Source organism: Hemiscyllium ocellatum, chromosome 10 (assembly GCF_020745735.1).
Source record: "Hemiscyllium ocellatum isolate sHemOce1 chromosome 10, sHemOce1.pat.X.cur, whole genome shotgun sequence".
NCBI classification, from domain to species: Eukaryota; Metazoa; Chordata; class Chondrichthyes; order Orectolobiformes; family Hemiscylliidae; genus Hemiscyllium; species Hemiscyllium ocellatum.
The window spans coordinates 25,907,483-25,929,019 of record NC_083410.1 but is presented as its reverse complement, the minus strand read 5'-3'; the positions used below and the strand labels follow the sequence as shown (position 1 = coordinate 25,929,019).

The 21,537-nt window shown below is 40.8% G+C and overlaps 1 protein-coding gene across 1 annotated transcript in view; it reads left to right on the top strand.

The window, feature by feature from the left end:
* The window catches only part of LOC132819354 (regulator of G-protein signaling 7), a 453,401-nt gene that overhangs the window by 332,844 nt on the left and 99,020 nt on the right, over nucleotides 1–21,537 (top strand). Inside the window, exons 6-8 of the mRNA XM_060830815.1 lie at nucleotides 13,677–13,741; nucleotides 19,167–19,243; nucleotides 20,535–20,616. Coding sequence (XP_060686798.1) covers nucleotides 13,677–13,741; nucleotides 19,167–19,243; nucleotides 20,535–20,616 — 224 coding nt within the window. The remainder of the gene's footprint in view (nucleotides 1–13,676; nucleotides 13,742–19,166; nucleotides 19,244–20,534; nucleotides 20,617–21,537) is intronic.

The following is a 21,537-nucleotide window of genomic DNA, read 5'->3' as shown; positions in this document are numbered from 1 at the left end:
GTGCACAGATGCTGAATATTCCCAAGTCAGTTTAGAAGGTGTTAACTAATTCCGATTGTTCACACTTCAAACCAACACTTGCACATGACATCTGGGTATTAGTGTATTAGGTAAGTGGTTTTGTTTACAACTCATGGTGTTGATTTTTCTTCCCCCCAGGAGGATGAATGAAAATTGTGATCATTATCAATAACTTAGCTCACAGTGTGAACCGAGTGATTGGGAAGCAGAATGCTGTACTTTCTGACCAAGCATAAAATTGAGTCTACTTGGCGGGTGAGGGGCCCAAAAACTCAAAGCTTGCCTGCCTTCTGTTTTAAGAAGGAATTAAACTATTATGGAATAATTAAAATACTTATCGAAGCAATTGTCCCCAATTTAATGCAGCTCATGCTACTTGTTGGTAATCGCAAAGACTGCACATGTTAGCAGGATGTGTCAGAAGGCTGCAAGCCAAGAGAAAAGTACACTGGGGAATAGGAGGCTGCAGCTTAGTCTGTAGAACAGGCTTGTGAAGTTATCCAGTGTCTAAGTATGATCTAAGTTCTGCTACTGAGGAACTGAGGGGTCATATCTGAGCGGCTCACTTGGAAGGGAGGTATAAATGAAAAAGGAACCATTTTAGGGCTGTCTGTTGCCTGTGGAAATAGCTAACGCTGGTGGAGGTTCCTCCAGCGGGGAAGAGGGAAGGGGGGAGAGAGAGAGAAAGCGACCATCGGCAACATTTGTCGTAATAACAGTGTAGGCTCAGAAGAGGAGTGAAGGGAGTAGAGAAGTGGACACTATCCTGAGGGATGGACTTACAAGCAGCGCACTACACTACCTGCCTTCAGATGAATAACTGCTTTTTGTCTTTTATATAAATGGTTTGGAAGTAAACATTAGAGGGTATAGTTAATAAGTTTGTAGGTGACACCGAATTGGTGGTGTAGTGGACAGCGGAGAGGGTTACCGCAGTCAACAATGGGATCTTGATCAGATGGGCCAATGGGCCAAGGAGTGGCAAATGGAGTTTAATTTAAATAAATGTGAGGTGCTGCATTTTGGAAAGGCAAATCAGGGCAGGACTTACACCCTTAATAGTAAGATCCTGGGGAGTGTTGCTGACCAAGGAAACCTTGGAGTGCAGATTCACAGTTCTTGAAAATGGAGTCTCAGGTATGTAGGATAGTGAAAAAGGAATTAAGTATGCCTTCCTTTATTCGTCAGAGCATTGAGTATGGGAGTTGGGAGATCATATTGCAACTGTACAGGACATTGGTTAGGCCACTTTTAGAATATTGTGTGCAATTCTAGTCTCCGTCTTATATAAAGAATGTTGTGAAACTTGAAAGGGTTCAGAAAAGATTTACAAGAATGTTGCCAGGGTTGGAGGGTTTGAATTATAGGGTGAGGTTGAATAGACTTGGGCTGTTTTTCCTGGAGCGTCGAAGGCTGAGGGAAGGTCCTATAGAGCTTTATGAAATCATAAGGAGCATGGATAGGATAAGTAGACAAGGTTGCTTTTTCCCTGGGTTGGGAAGTCCAGAACTAGAGGGCATAGGTTTAGGGTGAGAGGGGAAAGATTCAAAAGGGACCTAAGGGACAATATTTTCACACAGAGGGTGGTGGGTGAATGGAGTGAGCTGCCAGAGGAAGTAGTGGAGGCTGATACAATTACAACATTTAAAAGGCATCTGGATGAGCACATGAGTTAGAGAGTAATGGGCCAAGTGCACACTTAGGACTAGATTAATTTAAGATGTCTAATTGGCATGGAAAAGTTGGACCGAAGGGTTTGTTTACATGCTGTACATCTCTATGACCCTAGGACTCCAAATGTTAGCATCTCAGTAACCTTTATCCATCTAGGCAGGTACTAGTATTCATATGCCTCTTGATTGATCGGCGATCTGTTCAAACCACCGGACTGGCCGTTTGATTTTAGGTAAACTTAGCTTTTGTTGTAAGACACACGTTGAGTCTAATTGTAGACTCAGTTTGACAGAGCCAATCTGAAAGATTTCTAGTCCTAATTAGTTAGAAGAACCATTCCAGGTAAAAATATGCTGCCACAAGTTTTACAAAATTTATTAAATTTTCCATAGAAAGTGCTAATGAACTAGGAATACTTAATAAAAATGAGCTTGAGTCCATACACTTCGGGATGCCAACCTCAAAACTGGTTGGCTGTGCACAGGTCTCCCGTTGTGTTCTGCTGACTGTAGTTCTCTGAATGTCTTCAATACGTCTTCCTGTGAATCAAATCACTAAACCGCAGGTTTATGGACCCTTACTAGCCACTGCCCTGTCCATGATCAAAGGCATCCTGAACTCAAATTGGTTTGAATAGTACATGGACTTTGTATGCACAATTCATTGGCTAAACAGCACCATTTCCTGATTGGCCATCTTAGTGATATCACTACATATTATCTCCATATTCATTCTTTAATATGGCAAGCATTTTATAAAATCATCTTTTCTATGACAGCTTGTTCCTCTTAGCTTACCAGCTCCATAGACCTCTAACAAGTTATGGTGGCATCAATGAGCAATATATATGTCTGCTTAGAGTATTTAGTGTCATTTCCCCGTGAATAACTATCATTCCAAATATCCCAAAGGATAGATCTAAGAAGGTCAAAACAACATCAAAACTCACGAAACCTATTTTCAAACCCATATTGTACACATGCAACGATAAGACTGTTACATAATTTGTTACACAACTAAACCATTTTAAGACATAACTGGGTCTTTCAGTAAAGGCCTTTCTTTTTACCTCAAACCACTTTAACATGTGGTAGTCTAAGTTTACATTAGCCTGATCTATAAACAGAATCAAAATCATAAACCTTAGTTTTGAACTGGACCGTATGGCCTACATGCTGACAAAAACTTTGAACAACTAACCCCAATTAAGTAAAGTACAATTTGATTCCTCTCTTGCTTAATCAAATCAAAATTATTAATTATTGAAGAAGATCTCAATACCATAAACCTATCTAGTGCTGGTAATAGTGGATCTGAGCTTCTGTGCATCTAGATCCTTCAAGGCAGCTACAGGTGAATTGTGTAACAATGGGCAGTGTATTAAAGCTACAATGGGTGTGCAAGAGACTGAAAACTCACATCTGTTCCATCGCTGATCACAAGACCTGGGCTGAGAGAGTGACCAGCTTTGTGGTGATGGAAGGTTTCCCCAAGATGCAAATGGCTGTCAATTGTATTCACGTGCCATTAGGACATCCACAAAACATTTAGAGATTTTCAGCAATGAGGTAGCTTTCTATTCTCTCAGCTTGAATACTGTAATGACCATCAACACTTCCTACAAATGATTGCACAGCACCCTGTAAATAGTCATGATGTATACATCAGGGGAAATAGCTCCATAGTCACCCTTTGTTTACATGTGCAGAGTCCTTGACACTGATCCTGCTCTCAGAGTGAACAGGACATCTGACTTTCCTGTGCTTGTCTGTCTGCCAGGACTCCTTGATTGGACTAGATCAACAGCTTCAATCAGGGAACTCATATTCAAAGCGTTCCATCTGGCTGCCCTTTTTATACCAAGTACTCAGGGTTCTTTGAACTCCCTGCATAATTGAAAGGCTGGTTGATAGTTGACATGGGGTACATGTTGAAGAGACTGCCCATGACAGTCATTAGACATCAAGAGTCTCAGGGATTATTGAGTTACAATGCAGTATTTGCTTCTGTTACAGTGATGATTGTGAGAACGGTTGGTCTGCACGTAATGTGACTGCTGCCTCAGCCACTCTGTTGACATTATCCAGTATACACAGAGTGTGTTCCTTAATTATGGTCATGTTGTCAGCCACTTAAATCTGACATAGTAAAGGTGAGAAACCTTTACACATGAGGACATAGAATGTTATGTTGCTTCCTCTGATGATGGGTTCAGCAGTGACTCTGAGGATGGATAAGAGAAATAAGATAAGATCCCAAGATGTTGGAGATAATAAATTCACACGTACAGAAATTGATTAACCAATAGAAGACAGAGTTGGGATAAGGCAGTCATTTTCAGGATGGCAACATGTAGCCAGTGGAGTGCCAGAGGGATCAGTGCTGGGATCACAATTATTTAACATAAATATATTAATGACTTAGAGAATGACAGCGAATGTACCAAAGCTAAGTTTGTGGACAGCATAAAAATAGATGGGAGGGTAATTGGTGAGGATTACACAAAGAGCCTACAGTGAGATATACTCAGGTTAAGTGAATGGGGAAAAAGCTTGGCAGATGGAATATAATGTTAGGAAATGTGAGATTATGCACTTTGACGGGAAGAATACATGAGCTGAATGTTAATTAAATGGAGAAAGACTGTAGAAAGCAGCAGAACAGAGTGATTTAAGACACCTCGTTCATGAATCACAAAAAGCTCAGATCCAGTGTAGCAGATAATACAGAAAGCAAATGGAATGTTGACTTTTATTTCAAAAGAAAATGAATACAAAAGTAGGAAAGTTTTGACAAAAGTATACAAGGCACTAGTCAGGTTCTGGATTAGTGGTGCTGGAAGAGCACAGCAGTTCAGGCAGCATCCAAAGTGCAGCGAAATCGATGTTTTGCTGCACTTTGAGCCCCTTAACTAAGGAAAGACATTTCGACATTGGAGGCAGTTGATAGAAAGTTCACTAGACTGGTATCAAATACGGAGCAAAGAGGTTATGTAGATTTGAATACAGAAGAATGAAAGGCAACTGTGCTGAAACATACAAGATGTTTAGAAGACTTGAACAGGGTTGATGCAGAGAGCTTGTTCTCCTTATTGGTCAGTCTAGGGCCAGAGGGAATATCTCAGAATGATCGGTTACACTTTCAAGACAGAAATGAGCAGGAATTTCTTCTCTCAGAGAGTTATGAATCTGTGAAATTCTTTAGAACAGGGTGCTGCTGAAGTTGGGCTATTAAGTATATTCAAACTGAGACAAACAAACTTGTAATCAGTAAGGAAGTCAACAGTTATGGAAAAAAGGCAGGAAAGTGGAGTTGAGGATTATTGGATGGGCTATGACCTCATTGAATGGTGGAGCAGGCTTGATGGGCTGAATGACCTACTTCTGGTCCTGTGTCTTATGGTTTTATGACAACTGACTTCTATCCTGGCGTACAAACAAACGCTGAATAGGATGCCAAAGAGCTGAAAATGTGTTGCTGGAAAAGCACAGCAGGTCAGGCAGCATCCAAAGAGTAGGAGAATCGATGTTTCGGTCATGAGCCCTTCTGAATAGGATGCCAAAGATCCATCTCTGATAACGTTCCATCATAGTAGTTCTCAAGAATTCATACCGCACTCAGAATTTTATCAGACCTGCCAGAGTTTCTCCAGCACTTTCTGTGTTTATTTCAGATGTCCAACATCTACAGTATTTTGCTTTTCAATCACTGTATAAACCTGCTAAGCAGTCAATGGAATCTGATGACCTCCGTCATGGAAAATTCCTTACTCATACATCTGCTGTTGACAAGTTTTATTGTGTGTTGATGGATAATGAGTCTTATTGACAAAAAAAACTGAGCAGCAGTACATTGATGATAAGTGAGATGCAGTTTGCAAATTAAGCAATTTGTCAAATTTCATTTCATTTACACAATAATGTAGACAATGGTGTTGAACTAAATCAACAGAAAATATAATCTTTGCATTACCATAAGGAAAATTAGTAGAAATAAAGCATAGTTCAGCAGAGAAATATTTCAAACATTAGCAAAGAACACGATTAAGAGTTCTGAGGAAGGCTCTCTCGACTCAAAGCATTAACTCTGATTTCTTTTCACAGATGCTGCCAGACTTGCTGAGTTTTATTTCTGCAGTTTCTCTTTACGTTTTTGATTTACAGCATCCACAGTTCTTTCAGTTTTTACACAATTAGAGTAGTTAATTTTGGGCACAGAAGCTCCAGAGACCATATTCCCTCCATTGAGCCTCACCCTGACACAGTGGACAGGCTTGAACACTCCAATAATCCCTTGAACAATGCTATTAGCAATGCTCCTGGTAGTGCTAGGCCAGGCAGGTTTGCGTCAAGATCCCACACAAAATAGTTAAAAAGATCCTTAGTGGTAGATAAAGGGAAGTAACACGGTATGTGTCACTTGCTGCATAGACAGAGAAGCCTGCAGCAGCAAAGTGATCCTATTCATCATTGTTTGACTTTGGTAATCTGATCACTGTCTGTCAATACCAACAATGACAGTGGCCTAAGGTCACCATGTTAAACAAAGTCTCTGAAGATTCATTCCAAATGATGTAGTGATGGAGATTTGGTGACAGGCCAAGGGTGTGTACTTAATTTTTAATTCATTTGTTGGAAGTGGGTGTTGCTGGCTGCCCAGCATTTATTGCCTGTCCCTAGTTGCCCTTGAGAAGGTGGTGGTGAGCTGCTACCGTCCAGCTACTGTGGGTTGACCCACAATGCCATTACGAAAGGAATTCCATGACTTTGATCCGGCAACAGTGAAGCAACAGTGATATATTTCCAAGTCAGGATGGTGAGTGGCTTGGAAGGGAACTAGAAAGTGGTGGTATTCCCATATATCTGCTGCCCTTGTCCTTCTAGATGGAAGTAGGCATGGGTTTGGAGGGTGCTGGCTAAGGACATTTGGTGAATTTCTGCACTGCATCTTGTAGACAGTACATATTGCTGCTACTGAGCATCAATACTAGAGGGAGTGGATGCTTGTGGATTGTGGTGGCAAACAAGCAGGCTGCTTTATCCTGGATGACGCGTCAAGCTTCTTGGGTGTTGTTGGAGCTGCCCTCATCCAAGCAAGTGGAGAGTATACTATCACACACCTGACTTGTATCTTGTATATGGTGGACAGATTTTGGGGAGTCAGGACGTGAGTTATTCATCTCTGTATTCCTAGCCTCTGATCTGCTTTTGTAGCCACTGAGTTTGTGTGGTGAGTCAAGTTGAGTTTCTGGTCAATGCTAATCCCCAGGATGTTGGTAGTGGGGGATTCAGTGATGACAACACCATTGAATGCCAAGGTCAGTGGTGAGACTGTCTTTTATTACTGATGGTCATAATCTGGTATTTGTGTGGTGTGAATGTTACTTCCACTTGTCAGCCCAAGCCTGGATATTGTCCAAATCTTGTTGCATTTGAACATGGACTGCTTCAATATCTGAGGAGTCATGAATGGTGCTGAATATTTTGCAGTCATCGGCAAACATTCCCACTTTTAACCTTATGATGGAGGGAAGGTCATTGATGAAGGAGCTGAGGTGATTGGGCCCAGGACACTATCCTGAGGAACTCCTGTAGAGATGTTCTGGAGCTGAGATGACTGATCTCCAAGAACTATGACCATCTTCCTGTGTGTCAGGTATGACTCTAACCACCGGAGAGCCCCAGACTCTAACCCCCTGATACCCATTGATTCCAGTTTTGCTAGGGCTCCTTGATGTCACACTTGGTTGAATGCAGTCTTGATGTCAAGGGCTGTCACTCTCACTTCACCTCTGGAATTCAGCTCTTTGGTCCATGTTTGAACCAAGGCTGTAATGAGGTAATGAGCTGAGTGACCCTGGTGGAACCCAAACTGGGTGTCACTGACCAGGTTCTTGCTGAGCAGGTGCTGCTTGATAGCATTGTTAATGACACCTTCCATCAATTTACTAATGATCGAGAGTAGATTGATAGGGCAGTAATTGGTCAGGTTTGCTTTGTCCTGCCTTTTATGTACAGAACATACTTGGGCAATTTTCCACATTATTAGGTGGATACCAGTGTTGTAACTGTATTGGAATCTCTTGGCTAGGGGAGTGGCAAGTTCTGGAGCACAAGTCTTTAGTACGATTGCTTGAATGTTGTCAGGACCCATAGCCTTGGCAGTATCCAGTATCTCCTCCAACCATTCCTTGATATCACATGTAGTGAGTCAAATTGGCTGAAGACTGGTAACTGAGATGCTGGGCACCACTGGAGGAGGCCTAGATGGATCATCCGTCTGACACTTCTGGCTGAAGGTTGCTGCAAAAGCTTCAGCCTTATCTTTTTCACTGATGTGCTGGGCTCTTGCATCATTGAGGATGGGGATGTTAGTGGAGCCTTGGAAATCCCTTGTCCAGAGCCTGCACATGGATAATTATTAACCGTGACAGATAACTATTAATCTTCAAAGACTGAGAGAGCAAAGAATTTCCACAAGTCCTATGTAGAGACTGACTGAAGAAAGAAATGGCGGAAAGAAAGTCTCTCTTTCAATGGAATATTCAGAGCTGGAAGATCACTGCAAATTATTAGTTGAGGATGGCATTCTGCTATAACCAATGAATGATGGGCCTTACAGTCATAATTGAAAGAGAGATCAGAAATCTCCATTCAGATTTGGAAATATCAATCTAGGGGATACAAGCACCTGTCAATGAGAGAGATGAACTCCTGAATGCTTATGACCCTTCAGTGAATAGATTGGAAATCAATGCGAACAAACAAAACAGAACTTAAACTATCCATGTCTGGCAGTTCTACACTTTGGCTGGCATTCGAACAAGCAGGCAACTACTTTACAGTGTTCTGAAAGTCCCCCTTGTTGTCCAATCTTGTGTCCAGTCTGCAGGCCAGGATATAATCCAGGAACCCTCTACAGATTCGGATCCAGAGGTTTATTTCAAAGTAGTTGGTGGTGCACTCCTGCTTGCTGAATGAATTTCTGAGATGTTCTTTTCTGCTGATAAGCAGCCCAATGCTGATTCAAGCACAGACCTGATAATAACTGTCTTCAGTGAAGGAAATTCCAACCTGAGGAGAAACAGGGAAGCTATTGTTCTCTCATCTCCAGAATCGTACTTTGAATGCTCTTCTTTCTTCTTTTCATCAATCTTTAACTTGCAGCACACCACAGATGGACATGATGGGGAGAATTTTCACTTCCAGGAGCTGTGCTAGTTCAAGTATTGGAGATTTGCCACTATATTCAGTTTTGGTTCTTGATTGGCCCTCACTGCTGTTCTTCAGAAGGGTACCAGGTTTTAATGTGTGAGGTAAAAGACTGAGAGTAGTAGTAATGGTGGGCCAGAGGTGGGGTTTCTTGTTCGTAGTGAGTTAAATCTTAATGTTTAAATGTTAATGGTTAAAATGGTACAGGGAAAGAACCTGGGGAGATGTAGAGTAAATAGTTACATTTTTTACTCTAAGAATAGCAACACAGCATATCTGTAAGGAGTTATGTAATGGTGACAACAGAACACATAGAACTGGGATCGAAATCTATATGGTATGAGAAATGGTCTCTCTTTTATAGAATTTGTTCAAGTTAATATTTACTCAGCAGAGTACAGATCTGAGCTTACTACAGAAAAGAGATTTGCAACAAGTAAGCAAATGAGTAATAACCAAATAAGATGTAATACTGATGGTATTCCAGCTGAATTCTTCAAATCTGGTGGGCTTGCACTCGCATGAAGACTTGATGTAATCATCCAATACATTTGTGAGGGAAAAGAACTCCCCAAGCATTCTTTATTGCATTCATTGACTTGACCAAAACAAATTTTGAGCACTATATTCCAAAGCTTTTGATATAATTCCTTCATGGCAATATGAATGCAACAATGGAAGATCTCAAACACACACCTTCAAAATCTGGTGTGGAGTCAAACAAGCCAGTAATACCTCTGTAAGCTCAGTTAGCTGAAAAGCTGGTTTGCAATGCAGAATGATACAAACAGCACAGTTTTAATTACTTGTTGAGGCCATCAATGGAGTTCTTTCCTTCTCAACCTCATCGGAAGTATGGTGACTCTCTCCACTAGTTGTCTCTCCTCAGTGACAATGGAGACTTGCACTTATTTAGAATGCAACTGACATGGCTATTCACCTCAGAGATCAGTGTTAACCATCTAGATAACTTCAGTCACCTCTATGTTAAAATTAAATTGACTGCTATGAACGTACATGTTCTGCAGCGTCATTGTTCACACTGCAGTTGATTTGCAGACCACTCTTGTTCTCTTCAGTTTTGCATGGAGGGAACTTCAATGCTGTTAAAATTCAAATCAACCCACGCCTGGTCAATAAGATGTTCCTAGTCTCATATGTTTTGACGAAGAGACTCTTAAATATGTTGAGCATTTCCCTTATCTTGGAAACCACCTACCTCAAAAGGTCACCATTAACAAGGAGATCTAACACTGGTCCCAATGTCCAAACTCTGCCTTTGATAGATTATGGCAGCAAGTGTTTGACCACAAAGACCTCTGAAGACAACAGAGTTTGAGAGTACAGAGCACTTTCATCACCATACTCCAGTACTACACTGAAATTGGACTGTGTGCCAGCAATACAAATGAGTACTAAGGAAATTGCACCAGCACTATTTCCTCTGTATCCTCTGTATTCAGTTGAAAGACTATCAAACAAACACTAATCTCGCCCCAGAGGCCAACTCCACATGCATCCAGGTAAAAGTCCTGAAAACACAACTTTGATGGATCAGACACTTCATCTGCATAGCCAGAAACTGTCTCCCCTTCCAGATCCTGTTTTATCACCTCTCAAATGGCTCAGATTTCAGGCGAGAGCAAAGAAAATGTTCCAACAATGCTTTGAAGTTTTCCTTGAAGCTAGAAACATTGATATTAATGAGTGGAAAGGGTTTGTTACCAATCATTCAAAATGACAACAATGTGTCCACCAAGCAGCGTTTTGATTCAAAATGGCTTAATGATGAGTGAAAGCAGTGGCAGAGAAGGAAGTAAAGGAAACAAGGGTCCCACTACTTCCTGGGAAGTTGGACTTCATGAGCTAAGGGTCTGTAGGTCAAGATTTGGCCAGTTGATTCCCATGAAGATTCATGACAGAAGCTTGTGACCTCTAAGTAGACAAGATCCTCAAATTGAGGGTCAGTCACCATTAGCTATTTCATATCATCAACATCGTGCTCCTGAGAACAATTGGATATCGTGAAGCCTTAGTTCTGCTATTCTGCAGCTGAGCTATCTCTATTTGGGATATGGGTGTGTTCCAATGGGAAGAGAGTGGGCATCCCATGTGGCAAACACTGTTTGTTAAAGTTTCCCCTAAATACAAATTTACCATAGTCTGGAGATTAGTTAATGTGGCAATGTGTTTCTGCAAGTATCAATCAATCTGAATGATCAGAGTATTTTTCCCAAGGTGGAATATAGCATATTATGACAGCATACAAATGTAGGAAATAGATTCCACAATGTGTTGACCACCACTTAGATCCCAGCAATATTAGGTGGAAGGATCACCTGTACATCCCTCATTTATAGTATTAAGAATGGTCACTTGGCAGTGTGGAATTTAAAATTCAGAAAGACTACAGAATGACTGATTGCAGTAAATCAAGTAGCCAACTGAGAAGGAAGTGTTTTTATTCATTGAAGTATCAGAGTTGGACAACACACCACCCCAATGTCTCTTATGAATAAAGTCCTAATATGGAAAACAGGGAGTGAAACACATTTACAGTGGTGATGTGTGTTTGCTCTGCCCCTCCTGTGGTTTTTCTGACTCAAGACTCCACTTTGAGTACAATATGAAAACAGACCCTTCAGTCCAACTCATCCATGCTGACCAGATATCTTAAAGTAATCTAGTTCCATTTGCCAGCATTTGGCCCATATCTCTCTGAACCCATGCTATTCATATACCCATCCAGGTGCTTTTAAACACTAATTTTACCAGCCTCCACCATTTCCTCTGGCAGTTCAATCCATACACATATCACCCTCTGCTTGAAAAAGTTGCCTCTTCAGTTCCTTTTAAATCTTTCCCCTCTCACCTTTAACCTTTGCCCTCTAGTTTTGGATTCCCCTACCCTGGGGAAATGACCTTGACTATTCACCCTATCCATGTGCCTCATAATTTTATAAACCTCTAAAAGACCTCCCCTCAGCCTGATGTTTCAGGGAAAATAGCCCCAGCCTATTCAGCCTCTCCATATAATTCAAATCCTCCAATCCTGGCAACATCATTGTAAATCTTTTCTGAACCCTTTCAAGTTTCACAACATCCTTCCAATAGGAAAGAGACCAGAATTGCACTCAATATTCCGAAAGTGGCCTAACCCACGTCATGTTGGGTACAGTCCCAACATGACCTCCCAACTCCTATACTCAATACTCTGACCAATAAAGGAAAGCGTGCTACACGCCTTCTTCACTGCCCTATCTACCTGCAATTCCATTCTCAAGGAACAATGAACCTGTAATCCAAGGTCTCTTTGTTCGGCAACATGCCCCAGGACCTTACCATTAAGTACAATAATCCTGTCGTGATTTGCCCTAGCAAAATGTTGCACCTCACATTTATCTCGATTAAACTTCATCTACTACTTACATGGTTTGATTTATTTTTCCTTTTGTGGTATGTGGTACAGTGACAGGTTTAATAGGTGAATTTAGTATCAGTAGAAATAATGAAATTTTAGAACATCTAAATAGTCACCAATCTTTTATCTTTTGACCATAGACCTGAATCTAATGAACTAGCTAACATAATACATTATGCCAGAGTTTGACAGGTAAATTACGTTAATCACACACTCATTGACACAAACCTCTTTTGCGATTAGGAGAAAGTGAGGACTGCAGATGCTGGAGGGTCTGATTTGAAAGTGTGGCACTGAAAAAGCACAGCAGGTCAGGCAGCATCTGAAGAGCAGGAGAGTCAATGTTTCCAGGATAAGCCCTTTAACAGGAATGTGGAGGGGGAAGAGAGATGAGAGATAAATAAAGGGGTGGTGGTGAGAGGAAGGTAGCTGGGAAGGCGATAGATAGATGCAGGCAGGGGGTAATTGTGATAGGTCAGTGGGGAGGGTGGAGCGGATACGTGGGAAGGAAGATGGACAAGTAGGACATTTCAAGAGGGCGGTGCCAAGTTGGAGTGTTAGACCTGGAATAAAGTGGAGGGGGAGGGGAGATTTGGAAACTGGTGAAGTTGATGCCATGTAGTTGAAAGATCCCAAGGCAGAAAATGAGACGTTCTTCCTCCATTCATCAGGCAGAGGAAGAATGTCACATCTTCCACTTTGGGACCTTTCAACCCATGGAGATTTGCCAGCAGTGGGTGGGTGGGTGGAGGGGGTGATGCTCGTGAAGCCCTCCTTCCCCAATTGGTTCTGTTACCTCAGCAGAAGGTTGTCAAGAAATTCCATTCAGCCATGTATTTGGATTTTCTGAGTATCTTCCACCAATGTTAAAGCAGCTGATGGGGTGAAAGAGTGAGGAGATGTGTGGTGCAGACGTCTCTAATAAAGCCTCTTTGTAAATAAAAGTTTTCTAAATACGCCTGATCAATTGAATGCCGTGAGACAGGGCGGCTAATTGTTATGCAGCGCAGTTAAAATTGCACACTTTTTTGCGACCATTACTGTGTTCCATCAGTTTCATTTTTGTCCCTTTGAATTGCTCTGTACCAGTCAGAAGCCATTCTGTCTATAGTGTCCATGCTGATTCTTTGAAAGACCCATCCAATTAGTTCCCCTCCTTTCCTCTTTCCCCGTAGACTTTTATATTTTTCCTTTATAAATATATATTCAATTCTCTTGTCAAAGTTATTACTGGAACAGCAGTGTGTTCTAGGTTACGACAATTTGCTGTATAAAAGTAACTCTCCTTGCCTTTCCCTGGTTCTTTTGATCCTTCAAGGCTGCAATAATTATTTTTCTTTGATTCACAGCGGTTTACCTCTGCAAGCGGACGATGCAAAATAAAGCAAGGCTCGAGTTAGCAGACTATGAAGCTGTGAGTATCCTTTTGATTCTTTTGACTTGAATGACAGCGTTTACTGGCTGTTTGGATAAGCATTGAATGACTCATCAAATATAAGAGTATCATCATCGTTCGATACTTAAAAATATCTCACACACTTCGCCTTTTAGAAAATGCCTCTCAAGCTTTTAAAATAGTTTTGAGTTTGAATTTTAAATTGCAGTGAACTGACTAATGCTCAAATTATAAAGCGCATGTTAAATGAGTCATAGACAAATCATGTTAATCCGAGATCCTATAATGTGATTGAATAAGACCACTACAAACAAAACCTTCAATTATTTTTATAAAAGGTGTTCAGACAGAGCACATGTCAAAACATTGGAAAACTTCTTTCATCTGGAAAAAGAACCCTATTTAAAAGATTAACACTCAAAGGTACAGCTTTTTGATTTTATAAACAATTCCTCTTTGAATTCAAACAGCACAATCTTAGGAAAAATATTTCCCAGACTTTCAGTAGGAGGTAGGGAAGTGGGATTAATTTAACTGCTTGTCCAAAAAACAGCATAGACAAAATGAGCCAAAAGGCCACCTTCTGAGAACCACAATAAATAGAAGCAGGCAGAGGTCATTGTGAGCATCTTGAGCCAGCTCTGCCATTCTGTGAAATCATGGCTGATTTTCTATCTCAATGCCATTCTCCCCACGACCCCCATATCCCTTAATAACTAAAATCTTGAAATCTCTCAATCTCTGTCTTAAATTATTCAGTGACTGAGGCTCTACAATCTCTGCAATCGTGAATTGCAAAAAATCACTTACCTCTGAGTGAATAAAACTTTCCTCATCTTAGTCCGACATTGCTTATTTCTTATTCTAACTCCCCAGAGTTAGAGAGGAGTCTGACTGAACATTGTGGAATGCTGTAGGGTGGACACTGGAATAATGTTTCCTATCGTGGAGATGGGGGTGGGTGACCATAACTTGGAATTTTTTTTAAGAACTGGGATTTCCCTTTTTTGAGAGAGAGGAGGAGGAGAATCTCTTTGTTTCAGACAGATGTTAAGATCGCAAAATTCTCTTCCCCAGCAGATATCAGAGGCTGGGTCCTTAAATTTATTTGAAGTTGAGTTGCATACACTTTTGATAGACAAAAACATCAAGGGTTATAAAGTACAGATAGTATAATGAAGCTGAGATGAAACCATATCTTATTGGATAATGGAGCAGGCTCAAAGAGCTAAATGGAATACTATTGCTCCTAAGTGTATGTTTATAGGATTATTCTAACTGCTAGAGAATGATGACCTGGTCTCTTCCACCACTCCCCTGAAGACCATCATCCCACCTTCCCCGGGTACACTTGTTGTCCTTCCAATTGGACAATTATATTCTTCCCTTCTAAGGAGACCAAAGTTGTACATTAAACTCCAGGCACATTCTCACTGATATCTTATAAAGTTACAACAAGATTTATTGAGTGTTGTACTCAAGTCATCTTGCAATAAAGCCCAACATTCTATTTGCCTTCTGAATACTTTGCTGCATCTGGATGTTAACATTCAATTAAATGACCAAGGACACCCAGGTCTCTTTGGACATTACCATTTCTCAGTCACTCATCATTTAAGAAATTCTCTGCATTTTAGCTCTTCCTTCATATATTGACCCTATATTCTATCTGCCACATTCTTGTCCACCAGTTTATCTAAATCCCAATAAAGAAACCTTTGCATCCTCTTTGCTTTCTTGTCTTTACTTCTCTCCTTAAGCATTTACATCTTCTGTCACTTGATCCCTGTTCCACATTATTTAGTTGAAAGCCTTCCCTATCTTGCTGATTATGGGCCTTGTCATAACACTAGCTCCTGCATAGTTGATATGAACATCATCACAACTGTAAGCTCTCAATTTCTTCAGTACTGATGTCAATGTCCAATGAATCGAAACATTCCAAAGGAATCTACGAGACAATCATTTAACAGTTTCATTTAACGTTCTCCATTTGCTTGTTGCTCAGGTGAAAATTCAGAAATTGTTACCTCTGATTTTTAATTCAGCCACTAGCTGCTCATCTCCCTAAGCAAATCCTTTTTCTTAGTCCTTCCGATGTCTTTGGAACCTGTGTGGGCGATGACAACTGGATCTTCGAGATCTCACTGCAAGTCCCTCCCTCGTCCAAAGCAAATGTCCTGAGCAGACAAAACAGCCGAGTGCATTCACGGTCCCAGCTGCAGAGATTATTCCTCTGACTATACTGGCCTCTACTACCGTCAGTTTGCTTCTGTTATCATTTATACTGTAAGCTTTGAGGCTACTCCACTTCTGCCTCTTTGCTCTGCATATGTGCCTCAATCATGGTCATAGCCTCCTGTCAATAACCATAGACCACATCAGAAGACTCTATTCTAAGGGGTTTGACTACCTCCTGCAGTAAAGATGTCCAGGTAAAGTCCACCTTCTTGATGTGTAACAGAGTCATCATCTTATTTTTTTTTTGATTTTTAAAAAAAATTTAACTTACTTTTCTAATCAACCTGATCAGAAATGTTATTACACATCTCTGAAACAGGTAATACCTGAACCTGGGCCTCTCAGTCCAAGGGTAGGGACACTACTGCTGCACTACAAGAGGGCCTGGCCTCCACCTTAATGACTCTGAGCCAGATCTGTTCCTGTTGCAGGCATTTATTGCAGGTGTATTTACCCTGGATCATGGGGGTGTCCATGAGCTCCAACATTCTGCAGCTGCCACACAATACCTGTCTTTGCATTTCTTATGTTACTTAATTAATTGCTGATTAAATATTACTTAAACTCTGCATGTACTGACGTTATTTTAATAAGTATGCTAATTACCCCATTGGAAAGTCCTGGTTAAGCACTAGTGACATGGTGCAGTTTGTGCTCAAAGTCTTGTATGCTCCTCAGCTTCAAATATTTGACCAATGTCCCCCTATAAAAATACAGTGTTCGCTTTTCAGCCACACATTCTTGCAGAGAATTTCAGCTCCAGGATATATCTGCAGGCATTCCTCAGGATAGTGTCCTAGGTCCAACCATCTTCAGTCGCTTCATTAATGACATTCCTCCATCACAGCGTTAGAAGTGGGGATGTTCGCTGGCGATTACACAATGTTTAGCACCATCCACAACTCCTCAGATACTGAGGCAGTCCATGTTCAAATTCAATACAATCTGGACAATCTGAACTCACCATATAAACACTAGCTGCAAGAGCAGGCTAGAAGCTAGAAATGCTGCAGTTAAGTAACTCACTTCCTGTTTCCCCAAAACCTTACCACCATTTAAAAGGCTCAAGTCCGGAGAATGATGGAATATTCCCCACTTACCTGGATGGGTGCAACTCAAACAACACTCGAGTATCCACTCCCTTCAGCACCAAGGCTCTATAACAGCTGTGTTTACTATCTACAAGGTGCGCTGCAGAAATTAAAATGACCAAAGATCCTTGGAAGCCACCTTCCAAACCCACAATGACTTCTCTCTAGGTGGACAAAGGCAGGAGATACATGGGAACACCACCATCTGCAAGTTGTCCTCCAAGCCACTTACCATCCTGACTTGGAAATGTATTGCCTTTTCTTCACTGTTCCTGCTTCAAAACCCTTAAATTCCTTCCCTAAGGGCATTGTGAGTTACCCGACAGTAAGTGGACTGAAGCTGCTCCTCGAGAGCTGTATGGATGGGTAATAAATGCTAGCCAGCCAGCGATGTCCACATCCCACAAGTGAATAAATTTAATTCCATGCCCCACCAACACTCTGTATAGTGCATCAAACCTCTCAGCTTATTGAGTTTCAATGTTAAATTACTGATTGTTTATCATTATCATCTCAGCCTCAGCTCCTCACCTTATCACAGTCTCATCCAAACACAGATTAAAGAGTTAAGAGGAAAGCGACTGCCCTTGACAAAGGAAGTCAATCATCTCAGACCAAGGATATCAGAATACTGTCATAGGTCCACCCATCTTCAGTTGCTTTATCATTTAACTGCCTCCATTGCAAGGTCAGAAGTGGGGATGCTCGCTAAAGATACATAATGTTCAGCACTCTTTGTGACTCCTTAGATAATGAAGCAGCCCTTTCATACAGCCAGACATGGACAACATCCAGGCTTGGACTGATAAGTGCTAAGTAACATGCACAATGCACAAATACCAGACAATTTCAGTCATCAACAAAAGAGAATCAAATGATCTTCTTAACAGTCAATAGCATTCTTGTCACTGAACACCCCACCATTAACAATTTAGGACTTAACATTGACCCAAAACAAGCTTTTGGAGAACTGATCCTTCATCAGGTAGCTACCTGGTGAAGTAGCAGCACTGAAAAAGCTCGTACTTCCAAATAAACCTGTTGGACTATAACTTTATCTACCCCAGTCCAACACCGGCATTGGCACATTTATATACGGTCAGAGGCCAAGATGCCTGCACCATTAGCAATCTAGGAGTTAACTTTATCCCAAAATCTAACGGAGTCAAAAAGTATGGTGCTGGAAAAGCACAGCAGGTCAGACAGCATCTGAGAAGCAGGAGTTAACCATATAAATACTGGTCAGAGGCCAAGACTCCTACACCCAGTAACTCATCTTCAAAGCATGCCCACCATTTGGCAAGGTTTAACTCAGCGACATGGTAGAATACTGTTCACTTACTTGTGAGTGCAGCTCCAACAACAGTCAAGAATTTCAGCACAGTCCAGAGCAAAACTTGTATGGCACCTCATCCACCTCCTTAAACATTCATTTCCTCCACCATTGAGCCACCAATGTACAGCAGAAGTAGTGAGTACCATGTACAAGATGCACTGCAGCAATTTATCAAGCCTTGCAGCATGTTCCAAATGTTATTTCTACAGAAATGAAACCACTGTGCAAATATATATTTAACATCATATAATTGATATTGCCTTCCCATTGTTGAGATCTCAGTTTGTCAGCAAGAATAATTGGCATAACACACAGATAGAGACAATACAGTGACAGGTAGTTAAGAGTTTTGCTAACAGCAGTAACTTGCCATGAATATTGTGACTTTATGACTCAGTAAGTCCAGCCAATGAAGATAATTTGGTAAGTCTCTCATTAATTACTATCCGAAAACACACTGCAGCAAGTGACTGCAATTTATTTTCCACATTACTTCTATGTAACTGTCTTCCATTCACAGCATTTTACTGGAGAAACCATCCTGTTTTTATCATAAGATTATTGTTGTTTGGATCACCGATTGTTGTAGTTCATGGAGACTCAATTTAAATAGATTCTGTTTGTTGTAAAATCTTTTTGTTATGAGTCATTAACTTAGAATAGCTCATCTCCAATGCAACAGCCAATACACAAGCTTCAATATTAACTGATGTTTCTATTAATTGGATGCCAGCTCTGGTGATCATACCTTAAATATGGATTGTTCAATTTCTAGGAGAGCTTGGCCCGTCTACAGAGAGCATTTGCAAGAAAATGGGAATTTATCTTTATGCAAGCAGAAGCACAAGCAAAGTGAGTGTGAGAAGTTTATTTTCTTTTTGATATTTTATTCTTCCGGTCAGTTCTCACCAGCACCACTATATAGTGGAGGCTCCACCTCTATTCAACTGTTTATCTGAAAATGCAATTGTGTCCCATCTTAACCTAACATTTCATGCTAATCTGAAATGAAATCCAGCCCCAATACAGGCCCGTCACCAATATTACCTTCTTCTGTCAATGGAACATTACCCACCATGGCTAAATGTCTGAACTGCAAATTTGGTCATCTCAAAAATTGACTTTTCTCTTCCTTTGCTGGCCTCCCTGTCACCAGTCCTCATGCCCACCAGCTTACCAGAACTCTGTGTCACAGCCCTATGCCCAGGCAAATCTTTGCACAATCATTACAATTAAAAGCTGTATGCACATTAATTTTAAGATCCTTTAGGCATCCATATTAATGCTAATACTCTGAATCAGGATTAGCTCCCAGTGTCAGAGATTCATTGTTAAAACATAGAAAATAAGAGGAGTGTGCAGTTTGGCCGTTTTATCCATCCCATATGGACATGGCTGATCATTCCACTTATTATCCTGGTCCTCTCCATATGTTTGGTCTCCAAGAATTATATCTAACTCCTTCTTGAAAACATTTAATGTTTTGGCTGCAACAGCTTTCTGTTGCTAAGAATTCCACTGTCCGGGTGAAAAAGTTTCTCCTCATCTCAGTCCGAAATAACTTACCCCGTATCCTTAGATTGTAACCCCTGATTCTGGATTCCCAGGTCATTGGAAACATCCTTGCTGTATTTACCTTGTCTAGTCCTATTAGAATTTTATAGACTTCTGAGAGATCATCCCTCATTCTTCTAAACTCCAGTGAATCTTGTCTTAACTGATTCAGTGTCCCTTCACATCACAGTACTGCCATCCAATGGATCCATCTGGCAAACCTTTGTTGCAACCCCTCCATGGCCAGAACATCCCTCCTCAGTAAAGAACAGAATACTCCAGGTGTGGTCTCATCAAAGTCCTGTACAAGTACAGTAAGACATCACTGCTCCTGTACTCAGATCAGAGTCAAAAGAACAGTGCAGTTCTCTTCCCTAAATCATTCTCCCTGTCTCAAAGTGCTTCATAAACATGAATCTACTGACCAATGTATTTAATCTATTTTTCTCCCCACCCACCCACAAATTTTCTTATTCCTACTTAATGGTCAGATTCTGGGGTGTTTTTAACTTCAGAAGTACAATTTAATGAAGGTAAATTGTTGCTGATCTGACAAATAAATCTGATTATCACATTATTCATCTGACAGAGTTGATAAAAAAAGAGACAAAATTGAAAGAAAAATTCTTGACAGTCAAGAAAGAGCATTCTGGGATGTACACAGACCGGTGGTAAGTAACTTTTGTATATAAAGAAATTAAGCATTTGAAAACACTTACAGCTTTTCAGTTTTGGGCCAGTGCAGCTGAGGCATGCAGGTATGCATATTAGAAAATAATCAATTTGTAAGAAGAACTATCTCTAAAACTTTTAATTCCCAGCTGAAACATTTGTCCAGTTGTAGCAGTGCTTTATCTGTCGGATCCTTGCATTGCAGACTGGATATAGATAGCTTTTACAGTACTTTTTAAATATACATAAATATTTGTACAAAGGAACCTTGATTATCCAGCATTCAATTCTCCGAACATTCGATTATCCGATCAAAATACTCCCCGCTCGTGTCGGTGGATAATCAAAGTTCCTCTGCATTGGTAAGTGCAATAATTATTGGGTATTTTTGTGACTATGTATTTGTGTTGACAAGCCTCGGAAATTCCTCACAGACCTCAACAAAGACAAGGATATCCTTTTAGATTAGATTCCCTACAGTGTGGAAACAGGCCCTTCGGCCCAACCAGTCCATACCGACCCTCCGAACAGTAACCCACCCAGTCCCATTTCCCTCTGAATAATGCACCTAGCACTATAGGCAATTTAGCATGGCCAATTCACTTTATCTGCATATCTTTGGACTGTAGGAGGAAACCAGAACACCTGGAGGAAACCCACACAGACACGTGGAGGATGCAAACTCCACATAGACAGTCGCCCGAGGCTGGGATCAAACCTTTTGAGTTAAAGCAAGATTGATCATGTTAAATTGAAATATGATTCTTAGTTTATCTTAACGAAGCTGCTGAAAATATAACAATGGTTAAAGCAATTAATGGCCTAAGTATAGATTGGGTTTAAATGTAAAAAACTATAATGCTACCTCTCAAACATTACCAACCACAGCACAAATTATGAAGGTGACCATGAGGCAACAT